Source organism: Pleurodeles waltl, chromosome 2_2 (assembly GCF_031143425.1).
Source record: "Pleurodeles waltl isolate 20211129_DDA chromosome 2_2, aPleWal1.hap1.20221129, whole genome shotgun sequence".
Classification (NCBI taxonomy): domain Eukaryota; kingdom Metazoa; phylum Chordata; class Amphibia; order Caudata; family Salamandridae; genus Pleurodeles; species Pleurodeles waltl.
The window spans coordinates 128,785,828-128,805,003 of NC_090439.1; the positions used below are offsets into that span (position 1 = coordinate 128,785,828).

General features: G+C 45.4%; 1 protein-coding gene across 5 annotated transcripts in view; it reads right to left on the bottom strand.

Moving 5' to 3' along the window:
- CDH12 (cadherin 12) overlaps positions 1 to 19,176 on the bottom strand; it is a 2,251,017-nt gene that overhangs the window by 181,917 nt on the left and 2,049,924 nt on the right. For all 5 annotated transcript variants that reach the window (XM_069219514.1, XM_069219517.1, XM_069219515.1 and 2 more), the window contains one exon: positions 3,265 to 3,452. In XM_069219514.1, the coding sequence (XP_069075615.1) occupies positions 3,265 to 3,452 (188 nt within the window). The remainder of the gene's footprint in view (positions 1 to 3,264; positions 3,453 to 19,176) is intronic.

Consider the following 19,176-nt stretch of genomic DNA (forward strand, 5'->3'; position numbering starts at 1 on the left):
AGTCGCGGTTCCCAGCAATGCAGTCTGGCGTGGGGAGGCAAGGACTTACCTCCACCAAACTTGGACTGAAGAGTCACTGGACTGTGGGAGTCACTTGGACAGAGTTGCTGGATTCAAGGGACCTCGCTCGTCGTGCTGAGAGGAGACCCAAGGTACTAGTGATGCAGTTCTTTGGTGCCTGCGGTTGCAGGGGGACGATTCCGTCGACCCACGGGAGATTTCTTCGGAGCTTCTAGTGCAGAGAGGAGGCAGACTACCCCCACAGCATGCACCACCAGGAAAACAGTCGAGAAGGCGACAGGATCAGCGTTACAGAGTTGCAGTAGTCGTCTTTGCTACTATGTTGCAGTTTTGCAGGCTTCCAGCGCGGTCAGCAGTCGAATCCTTGGCAGAAGGTGAAGAGAGAGATGCAGAGGAACTCGGATGAGCTCTTGCGTTCGTTATCTAAGGAATCCCAAGAGACAGAGACCCTAAATAGCCAGAAAAGAGGGTTTGGCTACCTAGGAGAGAGGATAGGCTAGCAACACCTGAAGGAGCCTATCAGTAGGAGTCTCTGATGTCACCTGATGGCACTGGCCACTCAGAGCAGTCCAGTGTGCCAGCAGCACCTCTGTTTCCAAGATGGCAGAGGTCTGGAGCACACTGGAGGAGCTCTGGGCACCTCCCAGGGGAGGTACAGGTCAGGGGAGTGGTCACTCCCCTTTCCTTTGTCCAATTTCATGCCAGAGCAGGGCTAAGGGGTCCCTGAACCGGTGTAGACTGGCTTATGCAGAAATGGGCACCAAATGTGCCCATGAAAGCATTTCCAGAGGATGGGGGAGGCTACTCCTCCCCTGGCTTCACACCATTTTCCAAAGGGAGAGGGTGTAACACCCTCTCTCAGAGGAAGTCCTTTGTTCTGCCATCCTTGGCCAGGCCTGGCTGGACCCCAGGAGGGCAGATGCCTGTCTGAGGGGTTGGCAGCAGCAGCAGCTGCAGTGAAACCCCGGGAAAGGCAGTTTGGCAGTACCAGGGTCTGTGCTACAGACCACTGGGATCATGGGATTGTGCCAACTATGCCAGGATGGCATAGAGGGGGCAATTCCATGATCATAGACATATTACATGGCCATATTCGGAGTTACCATTGTGAAGCTACATATAGGTAGTGACCTATATGTAGTGCACGCGTGTAATGGTGTCCCCGCACTCACAAAGTCCGGGGAATTGGCCCTGAACAATGTGGGGGCACCTGGGCTAGTGCCAGGGTGCCCACACACTAAGTAACTTAGCACCCAACCTTTACCAGGTAAAGGTTAGACATATAGGTGACTTATAAGTTACTTAAGTGCAGTGTAAAATGGCTGTGAAATAACGTGGACGTTATTTCACTCAGGCTGCAGTGGCAGGCCTGTGTAAGAATTGTCAGAGCTCCCTATGGGTGGCAAAAGAAATGCTGCAGCCCATAGGGATCTCCTGGAACCCAAATACCCTGGGTACCTCAGTACCATATACTAGGGAATTATAAGGGTGTTCCAGTAAGCCAATGTAAATTGGTAAAATTGGTCACTAGCCTGTTAGTGACAATTTGAAAGTAATGAGAGAGCATAACCACTGAGGTTCTGGTTAGCAGAGCCTCAGTGAGACAGTTAGTCATAACACAGGTAACACATTCAGGCACACTTATGAGCACTGGGGCCCTGACTAGCAGGGTCCCAGTGACACATACAACTAAAACAACATATATACAGTGAAAAATGGGGGTAACATGCCAGGCAAGATGGTACTTTCCTACAACACTCTTTTTTGGAAAGGGAGGTTGTTGTCCGGAGGGGCAGATATGCCTCTTAGGTAGTTTGCTGCACAAGCCCCACCCTCTCCATGGTCCCGCCCTCTCCGCACACACGGTAAAATATATATTTTTTTATTTAGCAGGTCTGAAATACCTCTTCTGTAAGTGAGATGAAATTAGCATGTTGCTTTCAACGAGTCATCTCCTTATGGGATGTTTAAAATACATTCTTCTACAGTTTGCCTCATATTTCCCTAATTAAAGATGAATAATTGATACCCATCTACACAACTACAGTAAAACTCTTTATGCAAAAGAAAGTTCCGCAAATTTTCAATTATTTTAAAAGATCAAACCATCATAACGTGCTTCTAAATCTGGGTTTGGGGAAGAGCGTTAACAAGATTTAAAATCGACATTCTGAGGTTAGCCAAGAAGTTCAAGAAAGAGACACGTGTACGTCGCCAGTGTGAAACAAACATTTGTAATGCACTAGGGTCTCGCATTTGTCGGAGTTACAGCTGTTCACAGTTGTAAACTCGCATCCGGATTTTTCTTGCATTAAAAAAAAAAAACATTGCGACCGCGCTGCTACAGTTCACACTAATAATACCTATCGGCAAAAGTGCAATTAACTGAGTAACAAGGTAATCATAAGAAGCGCACTCTAACAGGTAAGCCAACTTGCCAGTGAAAGACACTGACGTGATGTCGACGGGGCTCCGAGCCCTTTTCTAATACCTAAAGCGTCTCACGAGCGCATGTGACGCAGGCTCGACCCTAAAAATGTTGAAAAATTATGCATTTGAACCAGTGCTTGAAATGGAAAAATTAACGTGCCGGTACTCTGTATCAGAGTACCTGCTTGTTTCTAAGAAGTGCCGGTACTCTCCAATTGAAAGTATTATGTTTTTCTTGAGATGTGCTGGTACTCTCCTTCTCAAAATAAAAAAGTGCCGGTACTCAGTACCGGACAGTACCAGCCCATTTAAAGCACTGATTTGAACAGAATAAAATTACTAAACTGGGGTGAAATTTTTGTGGTCAGCATAATCTCGAGCAATTTCCTGAATTTTGTGTTGTGCATGTCACACAAAATTCACAAAATAATTACATTATTCCGTGTGGCACTGCATTCACGGCAACATTATGGCGCAGGAGCATGAGAACAACACTAACAACCAGAACACCAGGGGTTGTTCTTAATGGCACTTTTGTTTTTTTTGCAGTTTTCTTTAATGCAAAATGACCATTGAGTCCAAAGTGGACACAAAGATGAAGGTTTTGCAAAAAAAATATTGTGCTATAAGTCAGTTTTGCACTCCATGTAATTTTGCGTAATCTTTGTGGGATTTCACAGAAATATGTGAAAACAAATCACGCAAAACGGGCACACCCCTAATAATTATATAAAAGATTATTCCACCTTATCATACATCATGATGTTATTTACAAAGTAGTTCTGTGAACCATTAGTATGAAAAATAAATTACCTTTTTCAGGATGATGATTCCTTCCTGCGTGCTCTCATCAGTAGTGATGTCGAACAGGTTTCCCCCGTCCCCTGGTACAATGGTGTATTCAATTTCTGCATTCCTCCCAAAGTCGGGATCCACAGCTCTGATTCGTCCAATGGCAGATGCAACAGGTGATGATTCTGGAACTTTCAGGTGAAATATACCTGGATAATAATGAAAAACAGTGATCAACTAAGCGAGAGGGCCAGGTAAGTTACTAAGATCCGAATGTTTAGCTCATACAAGATTTTAATTTGCAAATATTTGAAAAAAAACCAGAAACAAATAATTAGTGGTTGTTCATTTTTGTCTGCAGTGATACATGGAGTGTCCAATTCACGAAGAATTTGCTGTGTTGTTCTGTTCTAGTGCTGCTATTTTACTCTAAACATCCAGAAGTAAGCCAGGAGAAATAAAAGAGTAAGGGCCTCATTCCGACCCTGGCCGGCGGCGGTAGCCGCCGCCCTGGCGGGGCCCGCCAGAATACCGCTGCGCGGTCAAAAGACCGCCGCGGTTATTCTGGGTTTCCTGCTGGGCTGGCGGGCGACCGCCAGAAGGCCGCCCGCCAGCCCAGCGGGAAACACCCTTCCATGAGGATGCCGGCTCCGAATGGAGCCGGCGGAGTGGAAGGGGTGCGACGGGTGCAGTTGCACCCGTCGCGATTTTCAGTGTCTGCATGGCAGACACTGAAAATCATGGTGGGGCCCTTTTACGGGGGCCCCTGCAGTGCCCATGCCATTGGCATGGGCACTGCAGGGGCCCCCAGGGGCCCCACAACACCTCATACCGCCATTCTCTTCCTGGCGGCCAAAACCGCCAGGAACAGGATGGCGGTATGGGGCTCGGAATCCCCATGGCGGCGCAGCAAGCTGCGCCGCCATGGAGGATTCCCCAGGGCAGCGGGAAACCGGCGGTGCACCGCCGGTTTTCCGTTTCTGACCGCGGCTGTACCGCCGCGGTCAGAATGCCCATGGGAGCACCGCCAGCCTGTTGGCGGTGCTCCTGCGGTCGTCGGCCCTGGCGATTTTTACCGCCAGGGTCAGAATGACCCCCTAAGTCACACCGAATCACAGCAACGTCTTTGTGTATTGGGCCCACGAGTAAGGCTTTGACTGGGATAACATAGTAATCTGAATTTACTCATTTGAAAACCAACATGAATATGTAGTGAGTACACTAATGATCATCTTGTAAAGAAGCACATTGCTAAAACATATTCAGGATACTTGTGGTACGGCTCGTGCAACAAAGTTGAGAGATTGTACAAACCATTCTTGATTTGCTTTGTTTTGCAATTGTGCTAATGTAGTGCTTCACACCCGTTGTGAGGTGCTGAAGCAATTTTCATGACAGCTTGAACAGCGTGTATTCTCAATACAGATATTCCACATCAGCTTGTCTGTTGATGTTCAGAACATACTGCCTATTACAGATAGGCAAGAATCACAAATGGTGGTACCACCTGTTGTAAAAACGTTGCTGGTCTGTGCTCCCACCGGTGGTTTCTGTCCGACAGAAGACTGGGAGCTTTGTATAGGCATGGGATCATGTACCCATACATATCCAATTTTAGAAGGCTGTTTTCAGTATTCTGATCTGATATTACAGAGCTGCATGGATTGGAAAAATAACGTAAGAGCAGCATTATGCTGAACTACTTTCAGTCATGAGCACAAAGTCACCATTTCATCCTCAAAACACCCAGCACCCTTCTAGCCTCAGGGAGGTAGCAATGAAGCTCTTCTTCCCCTGGGAGCTGGTAATATAGCTGTTTCTGGAGACTCCAGAGCTTCCAAAAAGACATTGACATTCAATCAAAAGTGCGATGAAGTGATGTTTCTGTCTAACTTGACAATTTCACTGATATTTTCAGTAGTCTTGTGTCAGACTTTTCACCCTGGGATATTTCTTGGACGTCATTCAGGGACGTTCAGGAGTTTGCATCTGTATTGCCTTGGATCTGTATCAGTCAAGGAGAAATTAAGCAGATGGTCTTGTGCACTACACACCTCCCAAGGAACCCGTACAAAACCAACCCTCATTCAGCGAGTAGTAATTGATGATGCAAACATGTTAAAGGGGCCAACATGGATCTTAGAATCTACTCCATTTACCTGTTTGGCAGTCTCCACACCTCTCCTTTATCAGCTTCATTGCTAATATATAATTTATATATTTTTTTGTATACTTGCCGTAGGCTTCTTTTTATTTTTTATGGCATAAGTTATAGACAATAATAGTCATGTGATGTCACTTCTCACAATGTCATGAAAGACATGATGTCATGAGGGGCATGCTGAGCATGGCTTATGTGTATCAGTTCTACTATTCTCATGATTTTGTTAATATCTTGACAGATGGATCTCTGAAGCAAAGTACCTGCTGACCTGTAACATAATCCAAATTATTTTGCTCCATTGCCGTGTCACGCCACATGTGATCTTGGGTTTTTTGTAGACACCAATGCACGTGAAGCTGTCATAGATGTTAAAAGCAATACATACTTAAACAGGAGATGATTCATGTCCTTACTGTAAAACGCAAATTTGTCTCCCTTATGCACATCTGCAGTTCATGTTTAGGAGGAAAGTTGTCAGGCGTTTCTCCATTGAGAATTCACTGACGAAAAACCTGTGGCTTGGCACAACGGGCTCTCAAGGGAGAAGTGAATAGCTAATGATGCCTGTGCTAGCAAGTGCTGAGATGATGATGGTGCCAACAATATTTTCCACTCTGAACCTCAGAGAACACTTCATGTGCTCGCCCCGAACAAATAGCCTTTAAATGTGTGGCAAGATTTGAATGTGTGCAATATGTATTAGATATTTAGGAAAACAATTTTGGGAAATTACCTGTTTTGACAACTTCGATCTACAACACCTTTATTTGTGTGTGTCTGTCTTTTACAACAGCTTAAAAAAAAAATATTAATTATGTGCTAACATTTGCACCAAATGAACATTTTTCAAGGGCACAAATAACTAGATTTATTTTGTGGGAAATGTGATAGTAGGCACTTCTAAGAAAGATGATTATTAATTGGGGAGGATGTGAGTCCTCCCAAGTAATAAGTTCCAAATCCAAAATCCTTTTAGATTAAAAATACAGTTACATCAATTTAAATCTAGTCTCAACCTCTGGTAACTATAGCACAGAGCAGACAGGCTTAGCTTGAGGACATATGTAAAGTTGTTTGCTACACTTAAACAGTCTAAAAGTCAAACACAACACAAGGTAAATCCCACAACCACATTCTGCCAACTAAGAAACATGTGATAGTATAAATGGCACCAAAAATACAATATGGGATCCAGAGAAATTATTTTGTAAAGTTTTAAGAGAAAATATGCCAAGAAATGTACCAAGAAAACGTAAAGCACCAACAGTAGTCACCGGGACTGGGTCTGTGCACAATTTCAAACCAACCTAATTGGAGGAGAAGTTATATACATCAAGAGGGTTGTCTAGGTAAAAGTTTTTACCTTTTGACTTAGTCTTTTTTGATGGAAGTCCTTTCAAAGTTGAATAGCCACTGGACAAAGTCTCGCTGAAGCACTTAGTTTAAAGGGGTAAAGCTCCAGGTGGGAAAATTCAAGTTACAACTGCTGAATTCCCCTTGTTGACTGGATACTTTTCATGACTTCATGTGGTCAACATTTTCACCTTTGGACCTTTTTGAACCTGAAAAAAACCTCTAGTGGACAAACCTCAACAAGGTATCCAGGCACGCCACACAGATGCAGGATGACTTAGCCATGGGTGTCCATGTCTGTCTTCTTTCAGAAGGCAGAAACTCTAATCGGGACCAATTGAGTTTTCTTGCCTGCCAAGGTCGTGCATTGGATGGAGAGTCTTGGGTGGTTACTCCAAGTCGTCTAGAGATCAAACAATTTCTAATCCCAACTTTTACAACTTTTAGAGCAGCTCCTTCTGGTCACTTTTAAGGCTGCCAGACCTCAAGGACAGCACTTAGAGCCCAGGAACCACTTCACCAGATGCTACCAGCACAGTCTAGTCCATGACGATTTGTAACTGGTACACTGAATAGTCCTTTTTCAGGTTTTGTGTCCCTGTAGTTAGAGAGGAAGTCAGTCAATTTACTTTTGGAGTTCACTTGTTAGTTCTGGGTATAAGTCTGAGCAGGTCCAGCCCTTTAGGTCCTCACATACTTCACAGAAAGCACGTTTTTTCTGTTTTGCCACAGGACCAGAAAATGTTCAGAAGAGCTGGTGCGACTTTGTTCAATTCAATAGCCAATCCATGGACGTGAGTCCTGGGCACTCCCTCTCCTACGGGTAATAAGGTACTAAGGGCAAACCTTCCCACTTTCGCAACACATACTGTTTCCCTCAATGCAAACTATTCTACACTGCGCCATTCTAAATAAAACCCAACATGGATCAACCCTTTCACTCCTCGAGGGATCATCTGACACACCCTGAGGTGTGTCAAGGTTAAGGAGCAATTTCCTCCAATTCACCCTCCTTAACAGCATTTATTGGGTTAAGCTGCCTAACATTCCTCACCTTTAACTAGCTTGCTGGAACTTCAGGCAGGCCAAGTCTAACTTTTGAAACATTACTTTTCCTACATATTTATCAAAAACCCAACTTCACAATAGAATTGAAATGCTTTTAAAAAAATATATTAAAATTCATAGTTGAATAGATTTTGGGGATTTTATTAAACCAAAGATGCCGAATTAGTATTTAAACTATACTTTAGTTTGTCTTACAGAAAAGCCATAGCACCTATGCAGCGAAAATAGTGTTTGCTGGCACAGGAGTTTCCATAGCAATACACTCCCTCCTGTATGTAGGGACTTGGCCTTTCTTTCACAGGCATTTTATTCAGGCTGCCCGGATTGTATGGATATGAAGATCAGAAAGATTATTGCCTGCAGCTCACAGACTGCCAAAATGTGGGACTATCGAGAATCAATTAATATTTAGTTACTTTGTAAGCAGGGTACCCATCTCGCGAGGCATGGAGGAGAGAGTTATTTGAAGTTCAACTGAGATAGATTTGAGGAACAAAGAAATGTTAAATATTGACCCTATGTATTTCCTATCATAGATGTAGGGATTTCAAAGTAGCGCACTGCCCCAGAGGCATTGAGAAATGCGGTGGAAAAGAAATGTGTGCTGTTGCAAATTGTTTTTTCAGTTTATTGAGGAAGTGATAAAAAGTTGTAGATATTTAATAAGTGTGTTCTGATTGAAGTGAGGTCATTGACAGTCTTGTACCCCACAGATCGACAATGTAGAGGTCTCAGGGTAAAACAATTAAATGAGAAATGGTCTTAAAAGGCAACATCATTTTATGGGAACTACGAATAGTTTCCAGATATAAATCACAGCATTTTGAGTAGAAGGTCTCTTTAGAGGCCTGCAAATGATTGTAACGTGTCATTATTCATGCTGCCTTTATTTATCCATTGAGACAGATCTGTAATGAGCAAGAACACTGGAAGATACACAGTTTCACAAGTGTTACGGATGTCCTTTAGTACTTGTACATTAATGCTGGTAGCGAAGCAGAATAACTCAAACTTTCTCCTTCCACAATTAGTCTCTGGGGAACTGCACTGAAATTTGCATCTTCGTCATCACTCTAATTGACTATGTTTTAGACCGATTGCCTCATTTCTTAAGCACCTGGTGCCATTGTGGCTGCCAAGTACTCTGCTGGAGAAGAAATACAACACATACTGTCATCGCCTTCCATGAAGGCCATTATTTTCATATTTGCAAGCTTGTTGTAATCTGACTCAGTGGGTTGAGGGACCAGAACACCTCTGCCTTAGCCAGAGGCGTTTTTTCTAAGCAATGCAGCAACCCACTCCAAATGCATTTTGGTAAACTCCGAAGGTGAAACAAAACTGCAGTCTTTTTCTTTTCTATTAAGGCCTTCATTACAAGTTAGGCAACACAGGTGGGGTGTGATAAATACCGTTGAAATGTATGGTACACACCTCCTATTCAGATTGTTTAACTTGCAAATGAGGCATAACATGCAGAATCGTTTTCAACACACTTGATTCTGCATGATTTGCCCTTATCTGAGCCCTCTCCTGTGATTAATTGCAGCAGGTTTAACCTGCTGGAATTTAGCAGGGATATTTATCATGGGAAAACCGTGAAGGCATAAAAGATAACACGTAAGACTTTTCAAGAATGTTTATGGATGGCTATTGGGAGGTGTATGCACAGATCATGTAATATTAAGACATGCATTTGTAAAATTATATGAATGTTGAAGGCAATAAGCTTGGCCTGCAATTGCTCCTCGATGCTGACTGCATTTATGCACGGCTGTACTTCCATTTGTTGGCATATAAAGACAGTCACAGACTTTGCAATACCTTGCAAATATTTGTACATTTTAGGAAGGAAAATGAATAAATTTTTATATATTTAGGCTCAAATTTACACACGTTCTCAGTTTCCAGCAATTATGTTTTTCATTTCTGGGCAATATCACGTTTACCCTTTAACAACTGTCTGTTGCTACATGCGAAGGACATTTGGTCAACAGAATACCTTGTGCCTCCTCTGTTCAAAGCCACTGTATCACCCTCCTCAGTGCTTAGAAGCCATCTTGGGGTAGTGTGAGCACAGTAAAAAAAAAAAAACAAGCATTGGTAATGCCAATAGGTCTGGCTTTTAAGGAATACAAGGCATTCTAAGTAAACAGCATGGGGATTGAAATGTATTTGCGTGGATGCAAAGAACTATTGACCAATATCGGTGTAAGTTAAAATGTCAGGATGCACTTTCAAGCCAGACCTAAATATCTATGTATGTCAATGACTGCTCTCCTCCCATCTGTGCTCCTGTCAGAGGAAGATCAACACCATAAATTAAGCAGTTAGCTGAGATACTTTTTCAGCACTATAATTTCATATACATGCACCCCTGAATTGTCAAGCTCATCCAGCTGGATAATTAAACAAAATGATCACAGTTGGGTGGAGTGTAAGACTGTTTTTGCGGAAGCACACAACATCTCCCCAATCAAACATGTGCCCCCGGCTCCCAGTATGTGGTTGGAACCAAAGCACCTTTTTAGTGATGCCCACATAATTGTCTGATGACAGTTGTGCTCTCAAGCCAGGCCATATGTTAAACCAGGCATCCTTGGTGTGGTCTCCCCTAACTTTTTGCCTATGCTTCCCAGGTTGTTGATGTGTGCTGGACTCTGTTTTTGTTAGTCTGGGCAGTGCTAAAGTGCAGGTGCTTTCTGTGTAAAATGCATGTGTAATTGGCTTTTCCATGATTGGCACATTTGACATACTAGAAAGTTCCTAGTAAAGTGCACTAGAGGTGCACAGGGCCTGTAAATCAAATGCTACTAGTGGGCCTGCAAAAATGGTTGTGCCACCACATGGATAGCCTTGTAAATGTGGGTCATATCTGCCACTGCAATGGTTGTGTGTGCAGTTTTCAACTGCCAATTCGACTTAGCTAGTGTACCCACTTGCAAGGCCTAAGCCTTCCCTTTTTATACATCTAAGGCACCCTTAAGGTAGGCCCTAGGTAGCCCCTTAGGAGGGTGCAGTGCATGTTAAAGGTGGGACATGTACTGATGTGTTTTGAATGTCCTAACAGTGAAATACTGCGAAATTCAGTTTTCACTGTTGCAAGGCCTATCTCTCTCATAGGCTAACATGGGGGCTGCCTTGAAATATCCTTAAAGTGCACTTTCTCTTTGAGAGCAGATGGAAATGTGGAGTTTGGGGTCTCTGAACTCACAATTTAAAAATACACCTTTTAGTAAAATTAGTTTCAAAATGCCACTTTTAGAAAGTGGGCATTTTCTTGCTCAACCCATTCTGTGAATCTACCTGTTTGTGGATTCCCTCTCTGGGTCAGACTGCCAGTTGGTCTGTTTGTGAATCTCCACTAGACAGTGACACAAAGGGAGCTGGGGTGTAGCCTGCATATCCTGATGAGCCATCTGAGCTAGAGTGGAGGGAGGAGTGGTCACTTACACCTGAATGGGCTGTGCCTGTCCTCACACATTGCAGTCTCCAACCCTCTGGTGTGTGTCTGGCCTGGGCAAGGCAGGATTTTGTGATCAACAGATACTTTCCTTTGAAGTTTGCCTTCTTCAAAGGCAGAAAGTTGTATAGGTAGTGGACCCAAAACCCCAGACTTTAGATCACTTCTGTGAGAAGAGCTGAAGAGCTGAGGAGAAGTGCTGCCCCTGCCTGTGACTGTGCTTTGCTGGGCTATCCTGCAGTTGCTGCTTCTGGCTGTGAAAGGGGACAAAGACTGGACTTTGTTGTGCATTCCTGCTTGTGAAGAATCTCTAAGGGCTTGAACTGCGCTTGCCTCCTGTTTTGAAGTCTCAGGGCCATGAAAGACTTCCTCTACCAGCACCAGGACTCTGCTCAGACTCCTGCCCTGCCAAGTGGTGCCCTTTCCAGTCCCTTTGCCCTGGAAAGTTGAAATGGGCAGAGCAAAGACTGAAATCCATGCACAGAGCACCGTGTGGGGAAGTTTTGGACGCACCATCTGCAATGTGGCTGATAAACAACGTGCCACCCGCTTCACGGCTGTAATCGATGCCCCACCTGCATTGGAACTGGGAGATCAATGCATCGTGGCTGGAGAAGCAACACAACACCCGCTTGTGGCTGCTAATAACGATGCAAACACCACGCAATGTGGTTTACTAACACCGTACAACCGGATTTCTCACACACCGTCACTGGGCGTCAAAGTCATCCTGAACCTATGCACATCTGAGGTGCCCTGTCCAGTAATCGACATATCGATCTCTTGCGAAGGGGAAAACTTGCGAGAAAGGAATTGGTGCATCGCTGACTTTTCCAATGCTCGCTCGCCCGTGCGGCTTTATTTTATACGCAAACCAGATATTTTGGATAAAATCAACGGATTTCTATGGAGTAAGACTCTTAGGCCCTCATTCTGACCCTGGCGGATACAATCCGCCAGGGCCAACGGGGGCGGGAGCACCGCCGACAGGCCGGCGGTGCTCCCTTGGTCATTCTGACCGCGGCGCTTTGGCCGCGGTCAGAACGGGAAAACCGGCGGTCTCCCGCCGGTTTTCCACTGCCCCCAGGAATCCTCTAAGCTTGGGGATTCCGACTCCCCCTCCCGCCATCCAGTTCCTGGCGGTTCTCCCACCGGGAACCGGATGGCGGGAGGGGGAGTCGCGGGGCCCCTGGGGGCCCCTGCAGTGCCCATGCCAATGGCATGGGCACTGCAGGGGCCCCCGTAAGAGGGCCCCTACAAGTATTTCACTGTCTGCTTGGCAGACAGTGAAATACGCGACGGGTGCAACAGCACCCGTCGCACCTTCCCACTCCGCCGGCTCGATTACGAGCCGGCATCCTCGTGGGAAGGGAGTTTTTCCCTGGGCTGGCGGGCGGTCTTTTGGAGACCGCCCGCCAGCCCAGGGAAAAACTCATAATACCCTCTGCGGTCTTTTGACCGCGGAGCGGTATTATGGAGGGCTGAATTCTGGCGGGCGGCCTCCGCCGCCCGCCAGAATCAGAATGAGGGGCTTATTCTTTTGAAAACTCTTAACTTGTGTATGGTGGATTTCTGTAGTTTTGGTCTTGTTTGATTTAGATCAATATCACCTATTTTTCTAAAATGGTGTGGTGTACATTCTGTAGTGTTTCCACTGTTTTACTGTGTGTGTTGGTACAAATACTTTACACATTGTGTCTGAGATAAGCCTGACTGTTTGTGGCAAGTTATCAAGGGGGTGAGCAGGGGTTATTAAGGCATGTATCTCCATTGCCCTGACTAGAGTGAGGTTCCCTGCTTGGCCAGAGTGCAAATTGACTGCCAACCAGAGACCCCATTTCTAACACCATAACAATGACCTAAAATAAATCCGGTGGCAAAGCATGTTAAATCAGAACCTTCACATACCCACCATTCTGATGTGGTTTGTTATAATTTGAGAAGATGGTACACTCATAGCATGCATCCATTAAAGGGTCAGTTATCAACACAGGGGTGTGGACAGAATAAAATCTACACAGAGTTTATACTAAAAAAACAAATAATGCTGCTTGAAGCTTAAATGAGGGAGTGGATGAGCAAAGGAACAAAGCTGACATTTTCAGAAGTCTGCAGTGGATACTTTGACACTTAAACAGCAATGTCTCCTTGAACACTTATCCTTTGTACTTGCAATTACTGAAAACTTCTTTCACCCTGTCTTCATCATATTCTTTGAAGACAAATGAGGCCTGTACTCCTGGAACGCCCATAACCCAGTGATGTAAAGTGCAACTCACAAAATCAAGGATTCAAAAGTATCAGACTGATACATCTACATTGTGTCAAACGCAGGCCTGCCAGCACCTAATCCAATTCAGGTGTCCTACATGCATTTACATATAATAATACATCGAAATGAACACCATTTACAGTGTGGTTACCTAAACATTCTAGGATGTGTCCGGCCCCTTTGACCTTTGTTGAACAGCCATTATCCATATGGAGGAGCAGAGTTTGCAAACTACTTCTACACAAAGGTGTGATTTTACAGCATTAAAACGTACACTAAACAATGTTGCTTCACAGAGAGTAATTAAAAGTAAACTTTTGGTATCTGTGCATCCTAGGAGAAACTGTATTTAAGCTGGAGTTTTGGCAATGCCAGGCAATGTAGAACATTACACACCACCAATAAAATGTCTACAAAATAGAGAAAGTGTATTTTACAAAACGTTTAGTATGTGCATTCCCAAGTCAGAATAGCTAGATCAATCTCAAATAGCCACCAGCAAACCCACTGGGCATATGAAGGGCTTACTGTGTATTCTTTCCAGAGGATGGGGAAGATGATTCCTTTAGTGAATACCTTCGAGCAATATGTGGATGAGATCTACTCAACTGCTTCATTAATGCATGAGATGTGAATTAAAAAAACAAGAGGACAAACTGACAACCTCAGCCACCTCTGCGCAATGATGTCACATTTAAAAACAATTATGCATTACATAAGTGAGTGAGGCTCCATTTCACCGTCGCTGGCAAGGATCCGGTTCAGCACTCTTCTGCGACAAAGAACTCTGGTGTAGACACAGACATATACCGCAAACTAATTTTGCAAAAGCTAAAATGCAGTGGCTACTAGTGACATTTCAAAGTGGTGGGACGTAAGGGGAGTTTTGGGGGCGGGGGGGGGGCCTTGAGAATTGTTTTTGAAAAAGTCAAATGCCGTGTTTTAAAGCTAATGTTAATAAAGAATTTTCTGAGAAAGCAAGGCTACAGAGCATTGCTGAACGTGTAGTCGTGAAATATTTAAACACATTAAAGACATCCACATGTCGTACTGGGTTAAATATATTTAACAACTCATGTCTCAACATGTCTATCAGGGTAGGTTCAGGTTGTTGGGGGTGTTTGTGACAGAGCAGTATTGAGAAATCTGGACCTGAGCGCCTATCAGTGGACCACAAAGGTGTTCACACTATAGGCGTGTTCATTCCTTGGCCTCTGAAAAGCAGCTTGAGAATGGTAATGTGTCAGTTGTTAGAAAGCACATCACAGAGGTCACACGGAGGTCGCACAGCTTTCAAAATACGTACAGTGAGAAAGGAGAAGAAAACTGAGAGCTCACAGATGAGTAGAGTGGGCATGTTGTGTGCAGAGGGGAGATAGAGAAGTTGGAGAGATGAAAATAAGTATACACAAAAAGAAGGGAATGAAAACTTTTGAGGAAAATGAGTACGAGAGATATGCAGATGCAAGATTCCAGACAGATGCTGTGAGAAAATGGGGTGGGCATTGATAACAGAAGTAGAACATAACTTGACCATTCCATTTTGTTTTATAAAACGTGAAATAAAAAAGTGATTCTTTCCCTCTGCAAATATGTAACTAAATGGCTTTTCATATAATGTGATGCACTAAAATGCATACAAGTAAAATACACTTATGAATATAAAGTATCATGTAAACTATATTTAATCATAGTTATTGTAGGAAGTTGGCTCTGTATGCGCTATTTCAAAGTAAGGAATAGTATGCACAGAGTCCAAGGGTTCCCCTTAGAGGTAAGATAGTGGCAAAAAGAGATAATACTAATGCTCTATTTTGTGGTAGTGTGGTCGAGCAGTAGGGTTATCCAAGGAGTAGTGTTAAGCATTTGTTGTACATACCCACAGGCAATAAATGAGGAACACACACTCAGAGACAAATCCAGGCCAATAGGTTTTGTTATAGAAAAATATATTTTCTTAGTTTATTTTAAGAACCACAGGTTCAAATTCTACATGTAATATCTCATTTGAAAGGTATTGCAGGTAAGTACTCTAGGAACTTTGAATAATCACAATAGCATATATACTTTTTACATAAAACACAATAAGCTGTTTTAAAAGTGGACACAGTGCAATTTTCACAGTTCCTGGGGGAGGTAAAGTATTGTTAGTTCTTGCAGGTAAGTAAACCACCTACGGGGTTCAAATTGGGGTCCAAGGTAGCCCACCGTTGGGGGTTCAGAGCAACCCCAAAGTCACCACACCAGCAGCTCAGGGCCGGTCAGGTGCAGAGTTCAAAGTGGTGCCCAAAACGCATAGGCTTCAATGGGGAGAAGGGCGTGCCCCGGTTCCAGCCTGCCAGCAGGTAAGTACCCGCGTCTTCGGAGGGCAGACCAGGGGGGTTTTGTAGGGCACCGGGGGGGACACAAGTCCACACAAAAAGTACACCCTCAGCAGCGCGGGGGCGGCCGGGTGCTGTGTGCAAACAAGCGTCGGGTTCGCAATGTAAATCAATGGGAGACCAAGGGGTCTGTTCAGCGGTGCAGGCAGGCAAGGGGGGGGGGCTCCTCGGGGTAGCCACCACCTGGGCAAGGGAGAGGGCCTCCTGGGGGTCACTCCTACACTGAAGTTCCGATCCTTCAGGTGCTGGGGGCTGCGGGTGCAGGGTCTTTTCCAGCCATCGGGATTTTAGAGTCAGGCAGTCGCGGTCAGGGGGAGCCTCGGGATTCCCTCTGCAGGCGTCTCTGTGGGGGATCAGGGGGGACAACTTTGGTTACTCACAGTCTCGGAGTCGCCGGAGGGTCCTCCCTGAGGTGTTGTTTCTCCACCAGTCGAGTCGGGGTCGCCGGGTGCAGTGTTGCAAGTCTCACGCTTCTTGCGGGGATTGCAGGGGTCTTTAAATCTGCTCCTCTGGATACAAAGTTGCAGTCTTTGTTGAACAGGGCCGCTGTTCTCGGGAGTTTCTTGGGCCCGTATTTATACTCCGTTTGCGCCGAATTAGCGTCGTTTTTTTCGACGCAAATTCGGCGCAAAACTAACGCCATATTTATACTTTGGCGTTAGACGCGTCTAGCGCCAAAGTATGGGCAAAGAGCGTCATTTTTTAGCGTGAACGCCTTCCTTGCGTTAATGAGATGCAAGGAAGGTGTTCGCGTCTTAAAAAATGACGGCGACGCAAATGCGTCGTATTTATACTCCCGGGCAAAAATCACGCCCGGGAGGTGGCGGGTCAAAAAACCCCGCATTTGCGCCACTTTTTAACGCCTGGGTCAGGGTAGGCGTTAAGGGGCCTGTGGGCTCAAAATGAGCCCACAGGTGCCCTCCCCTGCCCCCAGGGACCCCCCCTGCCACCCCTGCCCACCCCAGGAGGACACCCAAGGATGGAGGGACCCACCCCAGGGACATTCAGGTAAGTTCACGTAAGTATAATTTTTTATATTTTTCAATTTTTTTTGGGTGGCATAGGGGGGCCTTATTTGTGCCCCCCTACATGCCACTATGCCCAATGACCATGCCCAGGGGACATAAGTCCCCTGGGCATGGCCATTGGGCAAGGGGGCATGACTCCTGTCTTTACTAAGACAGGAGTCATTTAAATGGCGTCTGGGCGTCGAAAAAATGGCGCAAATCGGGTTAAGACGATTTTTTAGCGTCAACCCGACTTGCGCCATTTTAAGACGCCCTAGCGCCATTTTCCCCCTACGCCGGCGCTGCCTGGTCTACGTGGTTTTTTTCCACGCACACCAGGCAGCGCCGGTCTGCTTGCGCCGGCTAACGCCATTCCATAAATACGGCGCCCGCATGGCACTTCGGAATGGCGTTAGACGGCGCTAAATTTTTTGACGCTAAACTGCGTTAGCGCAGTTTAGCGTCAAAAAGTATAAATATGGGCCTTGGTCTCTTGGAAGCAGGGCAGTCCTCTGAGGATTCAGAGGTCGCTGGTCCTGGAGAAAGCGTCACTGGAGCAGGTTTCTTTAGAAGGCAGGAGACAGGCCGTTAGGACTGGGGCCAAAGCAGTTGGTGTCTTCTTTCTTCTTCTGCAGGGGTTTTTCAGCTCAGCAGTCTTCTTCTTCGGTAAGTTGCAGGAATCTCAATTCTTAGGTTCAGGGAAGCCCTTAAATACTAAATTTAAGGGTGTGTTTAGGTCTGGGGGGTTAGTAGCCAATGGCTACTAGCCCTGAGGGTGGGTACACCCTCTTTGTGCCTCCTCCCAACGGGAGGGGGTCACATTCCTATCCCTATTGGGGGAATGGAGGATTTCTAAAAGTTAGAGTCACTTCAGCTCAGGACACCTTAGGGGCTGTCCTGACTGGCCAGTGACTCCTCCTTGTTATTCTCATGATCTCCTCCGGCCTTGCCGTCAAAAGTGGGGCCGTGACCGGAGGGGGCGGGCAACTCCACTAGCTGGAGTGCCCTGTGGTGCTGGAACAAAGGGGGTAAGCCTTTGAGGCTCACCGCCAGGTGTTACAGCTCCTGCCTGGTGGAGGTGATAGCATCTCCACCCAGTGCAGGCTTTGTTACAGGCCACAGAGTGACAAATGCACTCTCCCCATGTGGCCAGCAACATGTCTCGAGTGTGGCAGGCTGCTAGAACTAGTCAGCCTACACAGGTAGTTGGATTAGGTTTCAGGGGGCACCTCTAAGGTGCCCTCTGGGGTGTATTTTACAATAAAATGTACACTGGCATCAGTGTGCATTTATTGTGCTGAGAAGTTTGATACCAAACTTCCCAGTTTTCAGTGTAGCCATTATGGTGCTGTGGAGTCCGTGTTTGACAGACTCCCAGACCATATACTCTGAAGAACCAGAACCTTATGGGCCTGGCGGCGCAGGGTACGCCTGAAATCTCCTTGGATTCACCTGCCTCAACTAACAGAGACACGGGACACTCTGTCAGGCGTAAAAGATCAGATTTTATTAGCTGCAGCTAGTACAGTTGTCCAAGAAGTACACAAGGTATGTTCTCAGGAGACTGCCACTTTACTTTGTGGCGCACAATCTTATATACCGTATAAAAACCATTTATTAACTACATACACTCCCAGAACACATAGAAAGGAGCCAGTAAGAATAACGTAAAGATAGAACAGAGTCAATAGAAATGTCGGAAAACAAGACAGAACAAAGTATCAAGTGACTTAAGGTTGCCTCCCCTCCAGCTGTGTTTGTCACCCCTCCCTTGAACTAATTCATTAACCGATCCACAACGAAGTTGCATGTGGTGCGATAAGTTTGTGTGCGTTTGGAGGACAGTTGTGAAATGAGAGAATACTAGCAAAGGACAGCGAAGGCCAGACGATAAGATAAGATCGGCGGAGAATAGTGTGAGCCTACAGATAGTTGAAACAAGGATTAGAAAACCAGACAGGGATTAGTGTACTCGGTCAGACCTTAATACCAGCCTTGTAAAGATAGAGGCAGAAGGCTGTTTTGAACACCATGTTGCAGAATAAGCAGAAAAGGCAGAATGGACTTCGTTCGCTGTGCTGCCTGAGTGAAGGCAACATAAAATGGCGGCGGGCCACAAAATGGCGGGTCGATACGATCGTATTAAAAATCGAATTTCCTCAGACCCTCCTTTTGCCAGAACTCAGGCAAGATACACAAACTCATGTTAATCTGAGTCGATGTCT